Source organism: Labrus mixtus, chromosome 22 (genome assembly GCF_963584025.1).
Source record: "Labrus mixtus chromosome 22, fLabMix1.1, whole genome shotgun sequence".
Lineage (NCBI taxonomy): Eukaryota > Metazoa > Chordata > Actinopteri > Labriformes > Labridae > Labrus > Labrus mixtus.
The window spans coordinates 13,050,194-13,072,009 of NC_083633.1; the positions used below are offsets into that span (position 1 = coordinate 13,050,194).

At 41.3% G+C, this 21,816-nt stretch overlaps 1 protein-coding gene across 1 annotated transcript in view; it reads right to left on the bottom strand.

Annotated features, from left to right (window-relative positions):
- The window catches only part of LOC132956251 (IQ motif and SEC7 domain-containing protein 3-like), a 91,738-nt gene that overhangs the window by 4,860 nt on the left and 65,062 nt on the right, over positions 1–21,816 (bottom strand). Inside the window, 8 exon segments of the mRNA XM_061029573.1 lie at positions 2,349–2,392; positions 3,221–3,313; positions 5,399–5,557; positions 5,978–6,077; positions 7,190–7,315; positions 11,098–11,237; positions 15,060–15,226; positions 20,525–20,647. Of these exon segments, the coding sequence (XP_060885556.1) occupies positions 2,349–2,392; positions 3,221–3,313; positions 5,399–5,557; positions 5,978–6,077; positions 7,190–7,315; positions 11,098–11,237; positions 15,060–15,226; positions 20,525–20,647 (952 nt within the window).

Here is a 21,816-nt window from a genome sequence, read left to right on the forward strand (position 1 = left end):
GTTTGTTAATGGAGCTCTTTAATGGATTTTCAACATCTTGGTAATTTCTTTTGCCAATTTTATGACATTAAGATTCACCCTTTGTTTTTATGTTCCTGAAATGTCTAGAGTTTAAAACCTTTACCTAGGTTTTGTCATATTTTAGGTTGCTAACATTCCTGGTACTGTACAAGGGGGAATATCTGACTTTTGAAAGAACTATCAAGTTGCTTTGAGAGTCGATCAAAGTGCAGTTACCCACCAATATTCCTCCATATGGAGACTGTTTGAAAAAGGTCAGCAGTTATTCACCTGCAGTATAATAGACCTTTAATGTGAAGTATGTGAGGTAGGATGGGGATTCCAGCAGTGCTCTCAGTGATGACTTGGCAAGTATAGTATCCTGAGTGTTTTCAGTGAAGAACTGTCCTTCACTCTCTGATCAGGGGTATTTCTGAGTAACTTGTATACATTCACCAGTGTAGGAACAGTTAAACCCAGATTTTGTCTAAAATCCCTCAGTATTTTTTGTGGTTGGTAGTTGTAGACGTTCAATCCAACATGCCAGGCCAGAAGGTGGAGATAAAGTTGACCTCAAATTTGATAGAAAAAACATTCTGAGCTATAGCTAGCTAAATTTAATTTGGCATTGCAAACTTAAAAACTCAAACAGTAGCACCGCATGGTTTATTATTTTGATTTTTGACAACTTGTAAACTACACTTTGCAGTGCTAACCAAGCAGAAATGTATTTCGTTGTTGTTGTTGTTGTTGTTGTTGTTGTTGTTTTAGGCCCAGGTTAATTACGTGAAGAAATGCAACAATACAAATTGAGGTGCATCATTTTTCATTATGTTTGTTTGCGCACAAGAGGCCACTATATAGAGGGAAAATATGTGTTAAATTTATTATTATATGTGATATAGACTTGTATAGCCAGCTGATAATACTTTGCTCTAATGAGGCCACGCCCCCTAATTCTCCCTGGTGAAGCTGACTGGCTGAGATGACGGCTCGTTAGCTGGATTGGTTGCACCTGGGGAGACGCTGGCAGAGCTTAAAAGGACGACGTGTCACCTTTCCTTTCTCTGAAGTTTGTTAGTTATTGGGGAAAAAAAGGGACGTGTAAATTACAAACTGTGTCATTCCTACTTATCAGTGTCTTCCAGAAAACATTTCTGCGCTGTCTTTATCAAGTTTTGATTAAAAGATTGCTGTGAGATTCTTCATGCCTCTAGTCATGGCAGCAGTCTCTGTGTGACCCTCCTGCCTTTTAAAATAAATGTGTTTGGACAGCTAGCGGCTAGCCAACAGCCACTGACATTTACCTCAGGCTGCATGGTCGGTGAAGGTGGCTCAGGAAATGAGAAACTGGCTTTTTATCATCAAGATTCAAGAGAGAGCTCGTTTGCATAACAAAAGATGATATTCCAGTGCGAATGATAAAAATCGATTTATCTTTGTCTGTAAACCTCTCTTGTGCACGCTTACACTGCTGTGAATTGTGTTGTTCTACTGGCATTTGTGGCTTTAAATCATACCGCCTAAAAGCCTTTCTGTTTGATATAAATGTAATTACTTTGGCTCTGACCTGCACCTGAGTGAAGATTTACAGTCTGACACTGAGCAGTAAGCTGCGCGGATATTAAAAAGCCACTGAATTTCAAATTGACTCTATGTATTTGGCTTTTCAACCTCAACTAAACTGCCACGGAAAGGACTCGGAAAGGTCGCTCGCCGCCTCTGGGATGCTAATTGCAAAGCCACATGGGTACTGTAGTTCAGCTCGCGCGGAAATGCTCACACGGGGGAAGTTACTCCCCTAGAGGTCTGGCAAAGGCGTCGGGGAGGTGACAACTTCGGGTCAAATGAGTGTTGAATTTATCTGCCTGCATGTTAATTAAGGTCACACACACATAAAGCAGAAGCGTTTCATGAGCTACTTTAAGTAAGGCTGCTTTCAGATTTTCTGTCGAAAGCCCTAAAGGAGTCACATTTTCTGCCCGAGCTTGTGGAACTCATTTCAGGCTCCTGTTTAGGCTCAGATAATATTTCAGCCTCTGAGTCTGATGCCTTTTCAGTGATTACTAAATTTCCCCAAACCACCATGTTCAATCTTTTTGGTTAGAAAAGGGGGGGGGGGGGGGGGTCTTTCTTTCTATCATAAGTTTAGTTTGGCTGAGTGTTCTCACACGCCCGCAGCACTCATTCTCACATCCACTCTTCATCCACTCCTGCTTGACACCTCTGGTCCGACTAGTCCCTAGGCTTCTCAGTAGTTCACCCTGCCTTGATAATGACACACTGCACTGACTTATAACACTGACTTACCTGCTGTTAAGGACCTGGCCCTACCACTGTGTACTTACCTCTACTGCATTGTGTCCACTTCTCTCATCTATCTCCTGGTTTCCTGGACAGAGGGGACAAAAAAGGAGAGACAAAAAGAGACAAAGGTGGCAGCGGAATGTCTGCGTTAGAGAGTTATTTGACCTTTTCCTGCGTCGTAACATGTTTGCGACATACTGTAATGAATTACTGCAAGAAAAAAAAAAAGGACATTTAATTTGTTAAGATGCAGTAGATCTGAATGATATGCAGAAACATCCTGAGAAAGGCCTGATATTTTCTGTTGAAGCTGTACGAGTGAACAGCAAACAGACACATTCTTCACTCTGACTTTATCCGGAGTTTCTCCTGCCAGCCCCCCCCAGTATTTTTTCTGCAGAAGCTGACGTGAGATCAGCCATCCCTATGTTCCCTCAAGAATTACACCCCCAAATGAAACATGGGAACATAGGGCTGAGGGAACAAGGGCTGAGGGAACATAGGGCTGAGGGAACAGCCAGCTCCCGACAGGTGCACTAAATGTGACACAGAAGAAAGCTTGTTTACCAAATTGCTTCCATAGAGTGTAGACCATCAGGTTAACATTTTAGTTCTTTGAATTTTGCAAATTGAGTCAAATCTTTCACTGTACATATGCTTAACATATCGGATACACATTATAGTCCCTTTAAAAACGTACTTCTTTCACTTGCCAGAGTTTATTTCCAGAGGAATCTCAGGCTAAGCATTTAACAAAAGTAACCCAGTGTTAGTTTCATGTTTATATGTTAAAGGTAGTTTCTTTCAACAGCAGGTAGATGAATGCAATTGAGTTAAAGGCATCTGTGGTAGGTTTTTATAATGAAAGAGCAGCAGTGAACTCACACACACACACACACACACACTCACACACCTGAAGGGGAGCCCTGTTTGCCACGCAGCTCGAGCTGTGTGCCGTTGTTCTTCACTGAGTGAGTCTTGGCTCCCTGCTGCTTCTCCAGCTCCCCTGCAGAGAACAGGAGACACAAATTATCATCGCTATAATCACAACAGCAGAGATGAGAACAGGTAGAGAGAGGCAGAAGTAGAGGATGAAAACATAAACCACATCATTCTATTCTTGTTCTGTGTTATTGCATTACTTACACACACACACACACACACATACATACATGCTCTTGCGCACACTGCACTCTCTTCTCCAACCTCATAAACCCCGCTCTCCATCTCTTTATTTAAACTTTGCACTTGATGGTAATTGCATGTCATTTCCAATCACGATGACTTAGTGTTGGTTTGTCTCGGCTGCTGCACTGCATCCAAATTATTGATGTTAAAATAGGCAGATGAAACCGCCAGGAGTGCGGCGCAGGATGGCCTCCAATTTCATTTAGACATCCGACAAACAAAACAAGCAATAAAAGTCTACATTTTTTTACGTTTACCTCCTCGTTAGAGATCATATCTAGATTTCTTTTTAAAAATCAGTGTAAAAATGAGGGCCCGACCGATATGAGATTTTGGGGCCGATATCGATATTGGGGAGGGAAAACTGATATATCGGCCGATATTTGTCTAAGCTTAGCTCTATGTAGAGATAGACCGATATACACATTTATTGCGTTGATCCCTTAAATGCAGTTATCATACACTTTGCTGATCATGCCAAAAATATGAGTTAAGCCCGTATATGGTGTAGAGGAGGAATACAAAACGCAGCTCGTGAAATGTAAGGTTTCTTTAGGTGACTGTTTTCTCAAAGTTTCCTCATTTCCAACATCAAGGCAGGAGTATACCAAATTGCATCCTTAGACAAACAAACTGTAATTCCTCCCTCATATCTCAAAGCAGTAGAGCTGCAGGCGTGTTTACCGATGAGCCAACGACTCAAAGCTCTTCCAGGAGAAACGAAGACGTGCTGTTTTGTCTGTGCGAGTGCCAGCAACCATTCACACTCCAAGTTTCATTCCTACGATCTGTTTTGAGAAAAGTTTGCACTACTCTGATGTTTTTTTTTTTTCTCTTGTTACAAATTGAGGTCTGTTTCTTGTTCGTACTATGTGCGTGGGTTGCTGTATTTTGGTACGCAGCAGCTGTCTATCCTTTGCTCCACTTTTAGCGGGAGAGATCACCTCCTGTCTCCGTATGTTGCTGCCTGCTGGCCCTCCCTCTCTGTGAAGGGTAATGCAGTTGCGTCAAATCCCAGCAGGGATGCTCCCCTTTGATGCCCACTGGCAGGCCGAGCCGGCGCTCTGGATGCTCTGTGTTTGTGCGTTTCTGTGTGTGAGCGCATCACTTATTGTCTGGAGAATTTAAAATGCACACAGAGAACCAAACAACACAGATGCCCGGCTGCTCTCAGGAACACTGGCCTCTTTTTTTTTAATCTTTTCCTTTACCTCAGATTCGCTGGCCTCCTGCAGTCTGTTGAGCTGCAGTGCACCAAAGGAAACACTACGCAAAAGTCCTTCTACTCCTACACAAATAGGATGCGGACAAAAACAAAGGTTGGCTTCTGACTCGTTATCGAAGGTCCCAATACGTTCCCACTGAGAGTATACTGAAGTATCCGCTGAAGGGTCACACATTTCCAAGATGTGAGATTACTGGTTTAGTCTGTCTATTAGGGGGGGGGGGCCACATGGGAGAGTCGCTGGGGGTTTGTCAGTTCAAGCCTCTATGTAGGCTGGTGGAGTCGTTTACATCGGCTGTTCCACTACCACTGAGGAGGCTTCCAGAGAGCTGGCCAATCAGAAGAAAGTGGGCTTGTGGGGAGGGGGGGGCCTTAAAAAGCCCCATTTCCACCAAGCGCTTCGGTTCAGTTCTGTTCGGTGAGGTATGGTACTCATTTATTGGCGTTTCCACTGTCAAAAGTTGGGAATGGTACCAAAATAACCGATCTGTACCGTCTTACTTCTGTTGCGGTACCAAGCGTACCGATTTGACCCTGAAGGAAAGAGCTGGACAAACTGTAGTCAGCTGATTGGTCGAAAGAATGATCACCTCCAGTGAGATAGCGGTAATGAAGGACAAACACAAAACGCGCTTACCTGTTTCATGAAGTAAGCAACCATGAATGAGAGGTACTTACACTCTATGCGTATCTGCTCCATCTCCGACACCTCCGCGATCGACTCCTTCAGGTCTTCCAAAAACTTGAGCAGCTCCTCTGCACTTTGAGCACAGAAGTTCAGTACCTGCTTCTTGTCTGAGCCGAAGGGCGAGAGGATGGTGATGCCGTGAGGGTAGTCTGGGGAGCGCACAGAGAACATTAAGTTGTCACGTCAAAAAGTCAAAAAAAGAGAAACTGCAAGAACTGGGTGCCTGGTAGAAGTGGGAGTAATGCTCAGGGTGTGAAAACAGCTGGAAATGTTTCTCTGTCAACTCATTTAGCTCTTTTTTTTTTTTTTTAAGTTATTTTTGGGGGAGAATTAGTTTTAAAAAGAGCTTAAAATACAAAGTAGACTGAATGGGCTGGTTGATAATATTTAAAAAGTGCACAATCAGTTTGAAGAAATTCTTTGGGATAATGAATGATGACGTGTATCTGATAGGAAAGAGGAATTCAAGTTCAATTTCAAATACATGTGTAACTCCTTTAGCCTTGTTGGCTGTGAGATGGGGGTATTTTTCCCTGTTTTTTTTTTTTTGTTGTCCTGTTGTGACTTACATTCATTCTCAAACAGGTGAAACTGCATGCCGAGTAGGCCCATAGCTTTGCAGAAATTGTAGGCTGCAGAACTCTTCTTCTTTGGACAAAGCTTCAAGATCTACAGGAGAAAAAAAAAAAAAAAGAGAGAGCAGCGTTATGATCACTCACATTTAGATGACGAGGGAGAGGCCCACATCAGGTTTCTGTGACAGTCACTGAGATTTCCGTATCACAGATCCGTCTCAGAGAAAGCTCCGGCAGAACTAGCGTTTCCTGATCATTTAGAATGCATAAAACAAGCAGATTGAGTCGTTATTAATGCACACTACGGCCTTCACAGTCTGAGGATTCTGTTGCTTCTCTCTCGTTCTCAGACTCTCTTTCACTGAATGACCTTTCAGACGCAGAGAGTCGATGTAGATGGACATGTTCAGGCTGCTGTAACGGGGGCCAGAATTCAAAGACGAGTCCCCGTCATGCACTTAAATCTTCAAAGACAACTCCTGCCCTGCTTTCAAAAGTGACCGGAGAGAAAAAAAACATGCTTCAGTGGAATATATGGCATCTCTTCATTTTAGTGCCAAAGGAACAAAATTCCACTTCTAATTTGTCCTTTTAACCTCCTTTTCCTGAAGCCACCAATTACTAACAGACGAGAGGGCGGAGTAGACGGGATGTTTGTTGTGTGCTTGTTGGTTTTTTTGGTACAAAATCAACCTTTGACACAATTATACTTAAGTGTACTTAAACACTTTGGATTTATAACCCCAATGTGGCTCCTAATGAGAACATTAATTAAGCCAAACTTTGATAATTCTCCGCTCTACAGGACAAATAAACAACTTTTCCGTTGCCCCAAGAGAAGAAAAAAAGAAAAAAAAGCTTTATTACTGGCTCTTAAAGCTGCTCTTTAGGGGACGCGTCTTTGCTTATGAGTGCGCTGCTACACTGCGTCTGCTACTATCTATTATTAAAGGAAATGGCCAGAGAGTCCTGAGCTATGAACAACATAAAAGAGGAGTGATGGTGCAATGCAGCTGTCACAACAACAACAAAAAAAATAAGCCGCTTTAACGCTGGACTGTTTACTGCAGGAAGAAAAGGAAAAAAAAGAAGAAGAAGAAAGCCTCTTCAGGGGAAGTTAAAAAAGAAACTGTCAACATTTTAATGTCAGAAAGGGATTATTATTACATCCACTCATTATGATTCTCAATTTGTTTGCAGTCTTACCACAATGAGATCGTTGAAAAGGAAGACTTCTCTCTGGTGTGCCGCCTGCTTCTGGGCCTTGTTGACATCCGTCACCTCAAACAGTCGACTGCAGCACACCAGTCTTCTGTGAGGGACCGACAGGACCTGCAGGGGAAAGAGACCCAGGTAGAAAAAAAAAGAAAAAGAAAAGGAGAGCGTCAATCACTCAGATGAGGTGCATGGGAGGGCTTAAGAGTCATTCAGAGGATCACTCAGAGACAGAGAAGAGAAGATGAAGTGAATCAGGCAGACTCATCGAACAAAGGACTTTTTTGGTTGAAGCACTGCACATGACTCACCCGGGCTAGAGACTGAAGTATTTACAGAAAAACAAAACCTCCAACGCAGTATAACGAGGTAAATAAGTGACATGCAGGCTTGACCTAGAACATCTCAAAGCAGTAATTAGAGCAACTATTAGGACTGCTTGATATTTCAGGGTCTAAAAGTTCTCTTGATCGCTCAGTCTTTTTGATTCTACTCGATGAAACGAGAAGAAGCAAAAGTGTTTGTCTCCGTGGTGAAATACATATCATAAAGGTAGATGCATGTCCCTCAGTCTGTCCATTATTATTCCCATTTCTGTTCAAACTAATACAACAGTTTTGTCCTGATAATAAAGGCTTCAGCATGCATGTCAATGGCATATTAGTCATTCATTATCCATTCAGCTATTCATCTACCTTGTTCTTAAACTACTTGGCCATTAACTTGTAGTTTTCAGAAAATGCCGTCCTCATTAAGAAAGAGATTCAGGAAACTGTTGTGCATGAATTTTGCCTCTTCAGGAGAAAGGCAGGAAATACTTTATTTGGGGAATCAATGTAATATATGCACACTTGTTTCAGTTCAGCAAGCCATGAGCGTCTTTTATGAGTTTCTCTGTCCTGAGCAACGTCTCCGCTTTGCTCTCGTGCTCCTCCAGAGGAGTGAGGTTTTATCTTTGACATCGTCACACTGACTGACACATGGACTTTATGGTTTCGTCTCAGACGCAGAGCACAACATTGGTGCATGATCTAAATAGAAAAAGACTAATTTCATTCCGACTCAAAATAAAGCCCCTTTTTTTTTTTTTTTTTTTTGGGTAACTACCTCTGTAATTTAAAATTTGTCCCATTTTAAATTGGGATTAACCTAAAAAAAATCCTAATCCTACAAATGACTTGTTTGTAGTGGCACAGTTTACTTAAATCCAAGTTGTTTATAAGTATATATACTGCAGTAAGCTTTACATCTTGCTGTTCAGTTCAGTGGCTCTGACACCACATCAAATCAGATTAGCAAAGATTGTCCTGCTGCACTTGTAGATCTAATGTAAGGAGTTTTTTTTAAATATTTTTTTATATATGAAATGGTGCACTTGTGTCCTACAGGCCTGGCTTCTCCTCTTGGACTTAAGTGCTTTCCCCCGTTAAAGCAGATTACACTGCAAAAATGGCTCATGCCTTTGGAGGCTGATCTAATCATGTTCTCGCCCCCTTCACACTCGTGTCTCACTCACTTTCCCTTCCAGATTCTGCTTCAAACTGAACAGCAGCTGACTGACTGTCACTCCATATGGATTAATCCTTTCTTCAAAAAAACACAAATATTCTCTGGCATGGGTCCAGTTTTTCTCCTTTTGTATATCCAGTTTGTACCCTCTCTGCTCCATGTTAGCTGTTTACGACGCACACACATCCGCTGTCTGTCTCTCTCGCTCTCTCTCTCTCTCTCTCTCTCTCATCACTGCAGGGCAGGCTGACTCCCACCCAGCTGCCACAGACAGCCTGTTTTCTCATTACACTAATGTCAGAAACATGTAAAGACATCATTAGCTTGAAATGCCTGTTGCCATAAAAAAAAAAAAGCACTTTACTGACAGGATTATTAAGAAGCAGCATGACAGGAAATAACTGATTATATAATATATTACCCATATTGCATATTTAGGGCAATTTAAACTGCAGTTGAGAAGGAAAATATTTACAGTTCTTATATGATTGTCATCTGGTCATTTAAATAAAAATAGTTCTCATGTGGGCTAACTCCACCTGAACTAATACGTCTGAAAACCACAAAACAGCGACGCTGACTCTTCCTCTCTTCCTGAGATTGTATTTTAATATTTCAAAGGGAGAAAAAAGTTATTTAAGTCTTCCTTTTGTAGCACGCGGCCCCTATGGGACAGGAATAGTCACTTTCTGTCACAACAATCCATCATTGTTTTGGCTATGACAACTCTCCCTCCGTCATCCTGTGGCTACTCATCCATCACTGAGAGACAATTAAAGGCACAGGCCCAATATTAAAAAAAACAAAAACTGGCCGACGTCAGGGAGTCAATGTCACTCTGAAAGTTAACAGGAGATAAAAGATCAAATCCCAAACAAATAAAAGAACATTTTAAATTCTAACCAAATGTTGGCTAGATAGGAGGGCGTAAAAGACAATGTATATGAGAACGTGCAGAGTTAGACGACGCAAGCTACAAGCTACACGCTAAGGCTAGTCAAGCATTTTCCAAGCATGTTAGCATGCTGACATTTGCAGCTGATGGTAATTTATGTATTGCAAGTTTTCCCCCAATCAATTGACTTTGATTTGTGTTCCAATTTGACGACATCTGGTGAAACAAACAGTTGTCTTCCCATTCTTATATAGCGGATGATCTTAAGAGCAGAGAGGGGCTAGCTTCTATTGTGTATCTATGTAAATGTGTCCTAACGTTTCCTGGTGTAACATGCTAAGTCCTAAAGTAACTTTTTTAAAGTTACCATAATAATTCAAAGACAGAAGTCTGGATTTATCTGAAAGGTGGATGTTTTCTTTTTTTTACACAATCTTAACTTATTACTTAAGGGTGCTAACATTTACTCAAATACAAAGTTGAATGTGAGTTTATCATTTAATCAGAAAGTAGCTTCAGCCAGCACAAGACAATCCCGAAACATAACGCATTAATGAATCACTTCACAAGAATTGAAACAATAGTATAGACTCAACCAAATCTGTCTGGCTTTGTCACTGGGTATTATTATTTTCTAGCAGCTGTCATTTTGGAATGCAAATCTGTTATGATAATTTGTGCATTTGTTTTGGAATCCATTATTATTTCACTATTTATTATCGGAAAACAAAACCCGCAACATGAATCTGTGTTTCATGAAAAATGATAGAAAGGTCTTGTTAAACTGACATCAACCAAGCAGATTCCCCTGATGTGTTAAAGCATTGGAAAAAGCCTTGTGTGGGCAAACAACACATTCCCAAATGAATCAGCAACATCAGTCTGTTATATCGCCAAATACTACAAGTCTGAAGACAGACGTCCACAGAAATACTTCAAAACAAAAACCACATGTGGCTGTATGAGCATCTATTAAGTTGACTCTTAACACTCTCAGTGTTGGGTTCAACCTCAGACATTAAACTTCTCATGTGCCCTGACCGAGCTGTTTAACCTTAAACTGTGAAAAAAAGACTAATAATGGCAGTTGTTAATGATGTATCTTCACTATCTTACTGAGTAATGACCGGAGGTAATGATGCCGATGAGACATTTGATGGGTAATACATTTGCTCTGCTAATGCTACTACAAAGGCAAGGTGATAAGGCCTTGAATAATGAGTGAAGACTTCTATGTGTATATTTTTTATAATAATAATCTTGCCTATCCACGAATGAAGCAAACCAAAAAAAACGTAAAACTCCAGTGAGGCTCTTTATTTGGATTTTACCAATTCTTACAGAAATCTCTTACTTGAATTGCAACTTTAAAAAAAAAAAATCTGCTGTGAAATCAGCTGTATTGAGCTGGAACAACACAGAAAAGGCCTGCAAAATCTTGGACGGGCTGGATAAAGTCTTATCAAGTACAGAAAACAAACAAACGTGCTCTCACCGTTTTCATGCCTACGATGGACTGCTCGACCTTTGAGACGTAGGTGACGTGGTCTTCGTTGGACCGCAACTCCCTCTGTTGTATTCTCTCATAGATTCCCACCACCATGTCTCTTGGGATATCTGCTCCGTCATCCACACCTTTGAATAGGAATACACTTATTACTCACATGAACACACATACTACCAGATTGTATCCTTTTCTTTTATCGTAGTCCCAGAGAAGGAACACAGAGGGAGTAGTAGAAGTGGTAGATCTGTGTACTTTGGCTTAAATACAGCAGAATACATGTCAGTGACACAGGAGAGGCACACAGACCAAACATCTCACACTTGGTTGAACTGACACACATTCACCATGTCATTTGATGTTCAAAGAGTAGAGAGAAATTCTATGTTCAGCACAAAAGAGTTCTTTCAGTCTCCTGCCGTGTTTGACTGTCTGTCTTATATTGTCTCCATTAAGTGATGACAAAAGGCGATGTAAAGGCGAGGTTAATTGGCAAGTGAAAGGTTAACAGTCTGAGACGATTTTCTGTCTGGGAACACGCCGCAGTTCAAGGCCGTGGCATTTCCACGTCGGTTCCAGCTGCATGTCGTTATGTGGAAAGGTTGCCCTCCAAATGCTCCCCATTCTATGCAAACAGCTGCACCGGCGCGCTGTGCGCTACGTTGAGTTTTCAATGGGGCAGGATGTGTTTGCAGAAAATGAAGCGGCCGCAAGAGATGGGGTTGACAGTGAGGCACACTGGGACACCGCGGAGACATCGCTGCACATTATAGAGGCAGAGGAGGAAATGTCCAGGGGAAATGTGTGCAAAGTGTCAGATTAATCAGCTACATGGTTTTGCTAAGTGTCACCCTTTTTTTTTTTTTTTTTTCATGCTTTCCTTGCATGTGTCATGACTTTTTAAGCCATGCTAGCAACATGGTTCTTTGAGTGGCAGTTCTGGATGGTTGGTTCACCACTTGTAACAAAACTCTCTGTCAGTCAAATCCAATAGTTTTGGTTTTGGGGATATTTCAGTTAGGACCATATATTCATGGTTTTCAGAGGATAAACCCTCATGGATGGTTGACCCCAAAATTATTGTTTATATGCAAATGCAGGTGTAACTTTTTCCTACTATCTGAACTATCTCAACTAGACCTACAACATGGTTTAGCACCGAATGTTCAGACATTTTGAGGTCCCTAGATTTTTTTTTAATATTCTGCACAGATTTAGGTAAAAAACAATCTTTCCTATGGCCGCCAATAAGTGACTGTAAGCTGATTCCCATTAAATTTGGTGCACACGTTTCTCTTTTCCTTGAAATCGATTACCAGAACTTCTGTGATCCCTGAACGTTTCAAGTGCCGCCACTATCAGGTCAAGTTTTCTATTTGTCCAACTTTTGCCAATGACTAAATATGACTTTAAAAAACTGGCACCTAATAAGTTTTTATTGCTAGTTCATCAATAACTAAACAAAGATGGTTGAACACTGCAAACATTTCCTGCGCCTCATGCTAATGTTAGCATTGTTAGCATGTCTGTGTAGGTTCTCAGTCATCCAGGCCATGCCAAGTCAGAGTTTAATCAAAACAAAAACTAGTCTTGGTTGAGGTTCTTGGCGACATTTTGCCCTTTATCTGAGCAAAATCTCCAGCTGGAAGAACTAAAAGAACCCTCAGATGACATTTTTAGCATGTAAGCATGCTGCCCAACAGAGCTGCTAACATAGTGGTAGTGTGGTCCCCTGATCTGCACATTTCTCTTTTCAAGCCCTTAGTTTAGGCTTCTTTTCATCAATAGGCCTCGAGAGAACACAACTTTTTTTTTTTTTTGTGGAGATGATGGAAACAAGAGCAGACTGGGTCAACCAACAGGGGGAAACATGGGAACAACAAAGCATGTGACAGAGACACTAAATGTTTTTAAACTTTTAATGAGCTGACATAATGGATTAATTAATGGTTAAAGCTGCTGTATATTAAGATGGCCCATTGTTGCACCGCTTTAACACTGACAGTCTGTTCTAATTGAGATAATTAATGTTCCATGGCTCTTCATTACTATTGGTTTCTGGTGCGTAATTGCATTTCACCTCAGCCAATTAGTTGAGTGAGCTATCCTTCTGTCAGTGTCTTTGGGAGACGCAAGTGAGGAGAAAAGAAGCGAGAGAAATGAAGAGAATATTAAGCAGGAAAGACAGATAAATAAGCAGACAAAATAAAAGTCTGACAAACTCCAAACAAGATAAGAAAAAGCGATAGAAAACAGCAAACCGAGAAGACAAATAGAGAGGCCAAGACACAGAGCGGCACACTTTAATTTGCATAAGATGCCAAAATTGATTTTCCAACGTAATTTAATTGTGGAGAACAGTCTGGATGAATCTATTAACGTTGTTCTGCATCGACTTCAGCATTCCCTGATTGATTGTGCAGAGGGAGAGCAAAAGCTACGACGCCCCTGTCTCTTCCTCAACACTCGCCAAATGAGCATCTGTCTGCATACGGGAGACAAGAATTACAGGTGCTCTCTGCCGGTGTCACTATGAGTTGTGAATATGTGAAGCACGGCAGGCAAGGTTGGAAATGTAACCGTGTTTTTTAACACCTACATTTAATGCAGGGCGTTTGATTGAACACACAGACTGTTGGATACTGACTCACTTTCTCTGATTCATTTGTTGGAAACGCTGGTGTAGTCGATGCCTTCAACACAAGATACGACAGAAAATGATTTAAGGAATATTCAGTGTTGCAGATTACATTTCTTCTCTAATGTAGTCTAACCAATGCAGGGCTGTACATTAACTTTTTTTTACCCATAGCACTGGTGCTCCAAAGGTTGATAGTCTTGTAGCACAAGACAAAAACTTGTGTAAAAAGTCACATCTCTTGAACCAACCACAAGTAGTGCAGTTAATCAAAGAAACAGGTTTTGACTGGCAAATGGAAATGTTGAACATACAGACAGTACTTCAAGTTTCTTAAATGTCTAGAATGCCAGAGTGTATTTAATTCAAGGAGCAGCCACATTTTGTTTAAGGTTTTGGAGTCACCTAAATCAAAGTATTCTTTAAAGTTTGCTTAAAGAACAAATAACCAGAGCCGGTCATTACTGTGCTACTGACCAAGCTCAAGCAGAGTTAGTGTTGTAGTCAAGACCACACTAACCGAGACCAAGACATACCCAAGACCAGAGTGCTCCGAGACCCAGACAAGACCGAGACATTTAGGGGTCAAGACCAAGACGATAACTGACATGCTCCTGAGTTACTCACTTAGACCGTAACACCGGCAAGGTTGTTGCCGTAACTGGGGGACAAATATCAAATAATGAATGAATTAAAGTGAATTGTTCTTTTAGAAAGAAGCATTTCCCTTAGAATCAAAGTAATAACATGGAAAAAATAGTCTATCAGTGATGGTCTTGGCAAGTCTTGACTCAAAACCCGAGTCCGCTCAGTCTGAGACCGAGACAAGGCCGAGTAAAAATCTTTTCGATTCTGAGAAGAGACCTTCAAAAAGTGGTCTCGAGACCCTTTTTTTCAGACGGATTTCGAGTACTACAGCACTAATTAGAGTATCACCTTTCTTTGAGAGACGTCCAACCAGTTGTATTTGTAAAAATACAATGATTCGCACCATATAGACTTTACCAGTTATACATCTCAGAACAGGGACATGAGATCCTGTTTACTCGTCCTTCAGGAGTGCAGGCGTCAGCGTTGGTGAGGATTCAGCTTCAAACACACGCTATTTAAATCTAAACTATGAGCAAAATGTTGGCATTATAAGCAGTGGAAAAGCATCCAGCTAAACTCTTCAGAAAACTGTCTCAGGTGACACATATACATATAAAAAAATAAAAGAAGAACCTCCACTGCTTTTGCGGATTATGTCAACTAATTAGTGTCACGTTAACTCCCTTAATGTGCCTGTAACTCTAGAAGAAACCGAATCACTTACCTCTCAGATTGCGTATGAAGTCCTCCAACATCATCTTGCGGTCAGGCTTGATGTTAGGACTGTACATGTCGGTGTTGAGCAGAATGATGGCAAAGGCCAGGATGAAGATTGTGTCCGGGTTGTGGAACTGCTGCACGATGTCCGGGTTACACATGCAGTAGCGCTGACTGTACCGGAGACAAAGAGGAAGAACAAGACGTTTAATGTAAGGGACGGCAAAGGAAGAAAGCAGAGGGATGACAAATGTGGGTCATGACAGAGGACACAAACATAGAGGGGTGGATGTTAAATAGAATAATTCAGGCCATTTAGAGAGGATAATAAGTACACAGAGAAGGATGAAGTAGTAAATTACAAGAGACATTTATAAGACAGATAGGAGGGGATAAAAGGCAGACAATATATTATCCTTTAACACTACGTGCTCATAAATGCCCAGACACAAGCTAAGCATGAGTGTCCCTTCAAAATAAGAATTACAGCCTTAATTCAGCTTGTAACTCCATGTGAAGCCTTCCCACCGCCTCTTAACAACCATAAACCTCACCGCGGGTGCGCCGCTGAAACTTTGTCTCTCCGTATGAACATTTTTTTTTTTTTTTTGTCCGACTGGAAGGCCACATGAAGGGAAAATAGTGCAGAAAAACAAAGGATGCATGAGTGTTTCCTTAGCATTTTTTGAATTCTTAGCCGAAGTCAAAAAATGTCTTTAACATTTGAGGACCTTCTTGTTGGATTTTTTCCCTCGTCGTTTTGGAGCTGCAGAGATGAAATACGAAGTCTGTAGTATATAATCTAAAAACTAACTTCAGCAGTATTCTGTGAAAAAAAACTTTCATGAAGCCAGTCTCAGTTATGATCTAGTTCCCTGCAAAAACCATTAAATCTAAAAGTGGAGAATAGAGATGCATCGTAAATCTAGCAGAGTTGTAGCCGCCTACTCTGCGTGCATTTGTGAAAAAAAAAAAAAAAAAAAAAAAGCCCAAAAGGGGGGATAGAAAAATGTTGCTCTCTCTCTCTGTGTGTGGTGCATTGATACTTCCTGTTTAGGCAATGAATAATACAATAGTACAACCTCTCCTGCTTATGAGTAATCACAGATGCCAAAGAACGAGAAGGTGTGTGTGTGTTTGTATGTATGTATGTGTGTGTTTGTGTGTGGAGCCCCCGTGGGCTCTCTGTGGGAGTGTATACTGTAATCGTTACTTTAATCAAGTCATCATTTCCATGTTGGGGCTGTAGCAGAGTTACGCAGACCTGCTGAGCTGCATGATTGGAATCTAATGCGTCTGTGGGATAAAAAAGATGCACACATTGATATGCAAGAAGTACACTCATACCTCACGCACACACACACACAAACACACACTGGTTTTTTTTATGTGCTTCCAACACTGCATAAACCTCGCAAGATTATAAAGGGTAAAACAATGTTTGTGACTGTTTTTAGAAACGTCTAAACTGTCACTGTAACCTTTTACTGTGGTTTTTTTTTACAGAGTTTAAGCTGTGAAAGCAGTAGAAAATGCGACCAGAGGACTTTTTTTTGCCCCAGAGTTTGCTTGCAGGTAACATATAAGGTTTAATACCTTCCTGGTGGGTTTTGTTAGGGCTGTTTGATCCGTGTGAGACAGACTGCAGACTCAGCTCAAGGCTAACAGAAACTCATAATGATAGCTTATTCAACGAACAGTATTTGTAGGACTCATAAAAGCTCAATTATTGAGCTTAAAGGATTGTTGATAATAGTAGAGATGGCAGTGTAATAGCTACTGTTGTACAAAGACTTTAAGAATCGCAGGTAGTGCTGGTGTCTGGCAAGGGCATTATGGGAGTGTAATAGGGATGGGAACCTTTTTGCATTCATTGGACAGGTGAAGAGAGAGGAAACGTTGGGAGGAGAGAGTTGAGGATGACATGCAGCAAAGGGCCGAGGTCGGACCCGAAACCCACAGCTGCTGCAGCGAGGACTACAGACCCTGCACATGGGACGCGCAACATAATCGGCGCTCCTGCTGAATTTAGCAACATATATTACTATAAACATGTGAACTTATTTCAACCAGAAATGTCGCCCCCTTCACCACCATATTTTTTTTTTTTCACAGAAGATGGCATACTCTTTCTCTTCATCTCTCTTCAACCATATTCATTGCCCCAAACTGAACAACACTGCAGAAAACAATACGACTGAACAGACCCCCCCCTTCAACACCTGAGATCATTGAAGATACAATACTGTATATTTAAAAGAATTAAAACTTAGCCTCCAGCTTAGTTTTGACCAGACAATGACCTTTGGTGACCCCATAAGAGTAAAGTTAGCTCCATCTAGTGGACTGACTAGCAGTCATTCAAGTACCAAAAAAGTGTTTTCTATATCTGCAATGATTTTGGTTCAATTCACTGAACAAAAGAACGACACTCAGAATCCATGTATAGATACATTATTACATTATTATTATTATGTCAGGGCATTGTGATGCAGTAAGCTGTGTGGCCTCGTTTTGTGGGTATTCTAACATTACAGAAATTAAAATAACCATTTTAATCATAGCTTATTAATTGCTAGATGATATAGATTCATCTAAGTGAAGAAAATTACATGATTATTACTGCGTGACTGTGCACTCCTACTTCAGAGTGTGTTAGTTGTTGTACTTGTTTTAGCCTGTTAATCACAGGGCTGCAATCAGACGCTCCTTCACATGGCAGTGTCTGAAAACGTTGACTCAATAGCAACCGGTAATTATGTCCTTGTCTGTAAATCCTAAAGTACTGTAGCACCATGCAGTGGGGGGAGAAAAACACAAAAAAACATCAATTTACACCGCTCTCTAAGTGTGCTCTTACTCTGCACTGAAAAACATGGAGCAACGACTGACAAGAAATAAAAACAGGAGGCTGAAAGAGCACATGGGTGCTTCTCACAGAAAAACATTTTGAAAGATTTAAAAAAAAAAAATTGGTGTTTGTCTTCCAAACCAATTTTGCTTTTGTTACCAGTCGCTGAAGATGGCGTTATCCCGCTGCCGTGATGGCTTTTGTTGCAAGATCAGAACAAGTTGCATGGTCTCTTTCTTTAATAACCATAATAGAAGAAACGCAGTGATCGTTTGTGACTGCAGGGTGAGTAAATATGGATGTCTGGGATATTACGCTGAAAATATAAATCTGCTGTATTGGGAGCTGGCTCATATTTGCTCATTCATTAGCACACTGACGCAGCAGATACCGAGGCTGCTGGCTGCTTTTTCATTTCTCCCTCTACTTTTATTCATAGCTGCTTCAAATCCCCTTCACTTACTTTGGAGATTTCTCTCTTTTTTGCTCGTGTGTGTGTGTGTGTGTGTGTGTGTGTGTGTTAGTGTGTGTGTGTGTGTGTGTGTGTGTGTGTGTGTTTGGAGCCATATCAAAGCCCAGGAGCAGGGGGAGGCAGGCACAGAGAGGCACTAACAGTTACGCAACGCTGGTTATTTATAAACCTTCCTACTCTCTCTCCTTTTCTCCCCTTGGTTCCTTCCTTTTCCCACTTGGTGTCTCCTCCTCCTCCCCCCCCTCCCCCTCCTCTCTCCTTAGCTGTTGATAACAATCAGAGCCATCCTCATGTCCAAACAGTTGTGCCAACCTCTCTGCTCGCTCCGTCGTTTTTTCTCTCCTCATTGGGCACCTCAGCAACTGTGACAGGTGGTTGTTACTCCAGAGGGGCTAGGCCAAACAGTTAGCATTAACAAGCGGTGCCACAGCTGCACTGCAAATTGTCTCTGTGTCGCAAATTGTGGCTGGAAATTACATGCTTGGCTATTCAGATGGGGGCTGAATTGTCAACATTTTTATTGTAGTCAAGCAGAAAGGATAGAAGATGGGGTTTGTTTGTGTTTAGCAGAGGCGATGTGAGTATTTGTATGTTTTCAATATGACTGAGAAGGTAGGTTCTTCTAGTTGCCGATCCATTATTTTTCCATTACCTTGGGGATAAAGGGAACATACTGTACACGTGTCTCTTACTTGTGTCAGACTAAATCTGTCATGCAAGCTTGTTTGTGACTGATTACATTTTGTCACATAGCTTATTTTTCATTTTCCCTTTTTATGTCCAGCACATCCTGATGTAGGAAAAAAAAAAACACAAGTCGGAGGTCCTGTCTCTATGCCAAAAAACGAAACATAAAAAGATCCAAATTTTGTACCTCTTAACGCGTCGAGCAGACTTGATGTTCGGATGGCTCATTTCAGGATCCAAAGACCTGTGACTCGCATTTTAATGCATTGCCAGACAAGTTTCAGCCCAGAGGTAATTTTTGAGTGACAAGTTTTTTACACCCACACGCATATCAACACGCACAGGGATACAGAAGAGAAGAGGATAAATGACACCGGCATAACCTTTGGATAAGGTTCAGAAGAATAAGAAAAGAGAAACGTTGCTTTGAAGGATGTTGAACATGTCTGTTGTCTAGTTTCCTCTCTGGTTCTTCCATGCTAGTTAACATGAATGGACAATTTTCACACAGAACATACAGGGTTAATGACGTCACAGTTTCACCACTAAACAATTATCCATTTTTGATTTCATGCAGGGCTTATGTTAGATAAAGGCCAGGCTTTTGGTTTATCGGTGAGATCTGATGATTTTTATTGGCAGAATGATAACTCGTTAGCAGATTCTATCAACCTTAGCTAGCTAGCTAGCTAATCCAGCTAGTGTTAGATTTAAAGAACGTAGAACATGCTGTCTTGGGCCTACTTTTGTGTATTTCACAGGTGACTCTTTTTTAAAGGTAGAATCCAAAATGGGGGTCCTTATATGCCCGTGTTGGCTACATGACAGTATGCTAAAGGACTGAAGCTAAAGCTAGGTGTTTAACTTAGACAATTGGCACATTCAACCGAGACGTAATACTCCGATTTGTCTTGTTCCTATGATCCCAATATTGTGTCCCGTCTCGTGTCGTCTTGTTTTAGTGACCTGAGAGGCTCATCACACCCATACTAATTTAGCTTTTTATTGACAACTTGTCACCCAAATAAATAAAACCCCAAATCTTTCTTGATGATGTATGGAAAACACGTTTTGCCGCTAACACTAGCTAGTGAGCTAGTTTTCTGGACATGCTAACATTTGTGTGTGTAAACCTTAGCTAAAGCTTAGCTCTTTCAGTTTTTGTATTTGGGAAAGTAAAAAAAGTAAGAAAACACCATCTCTACTCTTTAAATGAATGAATATTACTCGTGTTTGAGCAGCCTCATGCAGACCACATTGGAAATTCAAGCTAACCACCGCTAAGAAGCACGACTATCAGGGAAACGATTTAATGAATGGTTCGATGAATACAAGATAACCAAATGCTGTGTTTTGAATTCTTTAGAAATGGCAGGCAGAACGCTCTCCCCTTGTAGTTCCAGTGAGAAAACTTCAAGATAAACTCCAAAGTCCCACAGCTGCTTCCACTTGAGTAATTTACCTGAAGGCCTCGATAAGACGTTCCACCTTCTGGGCTTCTCCCTGGACACGAATGTGAGCCTGAAACTTCCTCAATGCTTCATCGAGCTCCATACCTGAGAAGTCCATTTCATCCACCACGCAACTGTTGAGCATGGTGGGGAAGGAAGGGATGAGATGTGGAAAGAGGAGAGGGCGGTGGACAGAAAAGGGAAAAAAAAACACAGGAAAGAGAAAATATATTAACATTTAAAGATATTTTCTTAGCATAATATGAGCATGAAGGTAGTGGCTGCCTCCTCGCTGATGGCGTGGGTGGAACTGTGGATGTGAAGCTGAGATCAAAGATGTTCTCTGTACAAACTGGCCACAGCGGCACCTTGCTAACTCCAGGTATTAGCCATGCGAAGACACCAGAGATAAGGCTGTGCCCGGCTATCTGCTCTGTGCCACACACACACATGCACACATGCACACACACCCACACACTCCCCAACAATCCCTCAGAGCAGAAAATCCTCCTATTACCTGACAACCTCAGCTTAATGACTTTAATTAAAAATCGCAAAATATCCCGTCCAATGAGTTCAGCGGGGGATAAATACAACATGGCCGATTTGGAAGGTGAAGTGAGGTTTATTTGAGCAGAAGGTGACTTTGAAAACAAGTTGGGAGGTTCAAAAGTTCTTTCTCGCTTTGATGTGAGATGTTCTGCGGATGTACAAAGTGGCACGATAATCGAACTATGAAATTAAAGTCTCATTTTTTTTTTTTTTACATCCCGATTTGCTTTCATGTGGTTCGAGGCAAACTTATCCACACTACTTTGAGATCAACTTCATCTCCGCTCTCTGTTGGTCCTCATGGATGGCACGTTTCAGAAGAACGACGATGCAGTTGGCGTGTCTGTCCTTAAACTGTACAGTATGCAGATGTGTCAAGGTATCGCCTTCACCCTGTGATCTTTTCTGTTTGTTGTGCTGTAGGAAAACGTCGGGGGGAGCGTGAGCGCATACAGACACCGCATGAAGATTGATTACCGTGAACAAAGAGAGTTAATGAGGTGAGTACTTGTTTGTGGCACATGCTGCTCGAGCAGAAAAAAACGGGCAAATCGCTGAGCCTGCAGAAACACAACAGTAGATCACAGCAAAACTTGCTCATTGTTAAAAAAAAATACCATGAACTGTGAATTTTCATTAAGTACTTGAACTGGCACTACTGCTGCTAATGTGACAAGAACTCTGCCTGTCTGCCCTACAGAAAATACTTTTAATACTACCACTCACTACTTCTACTTCTGCTACCACTAGG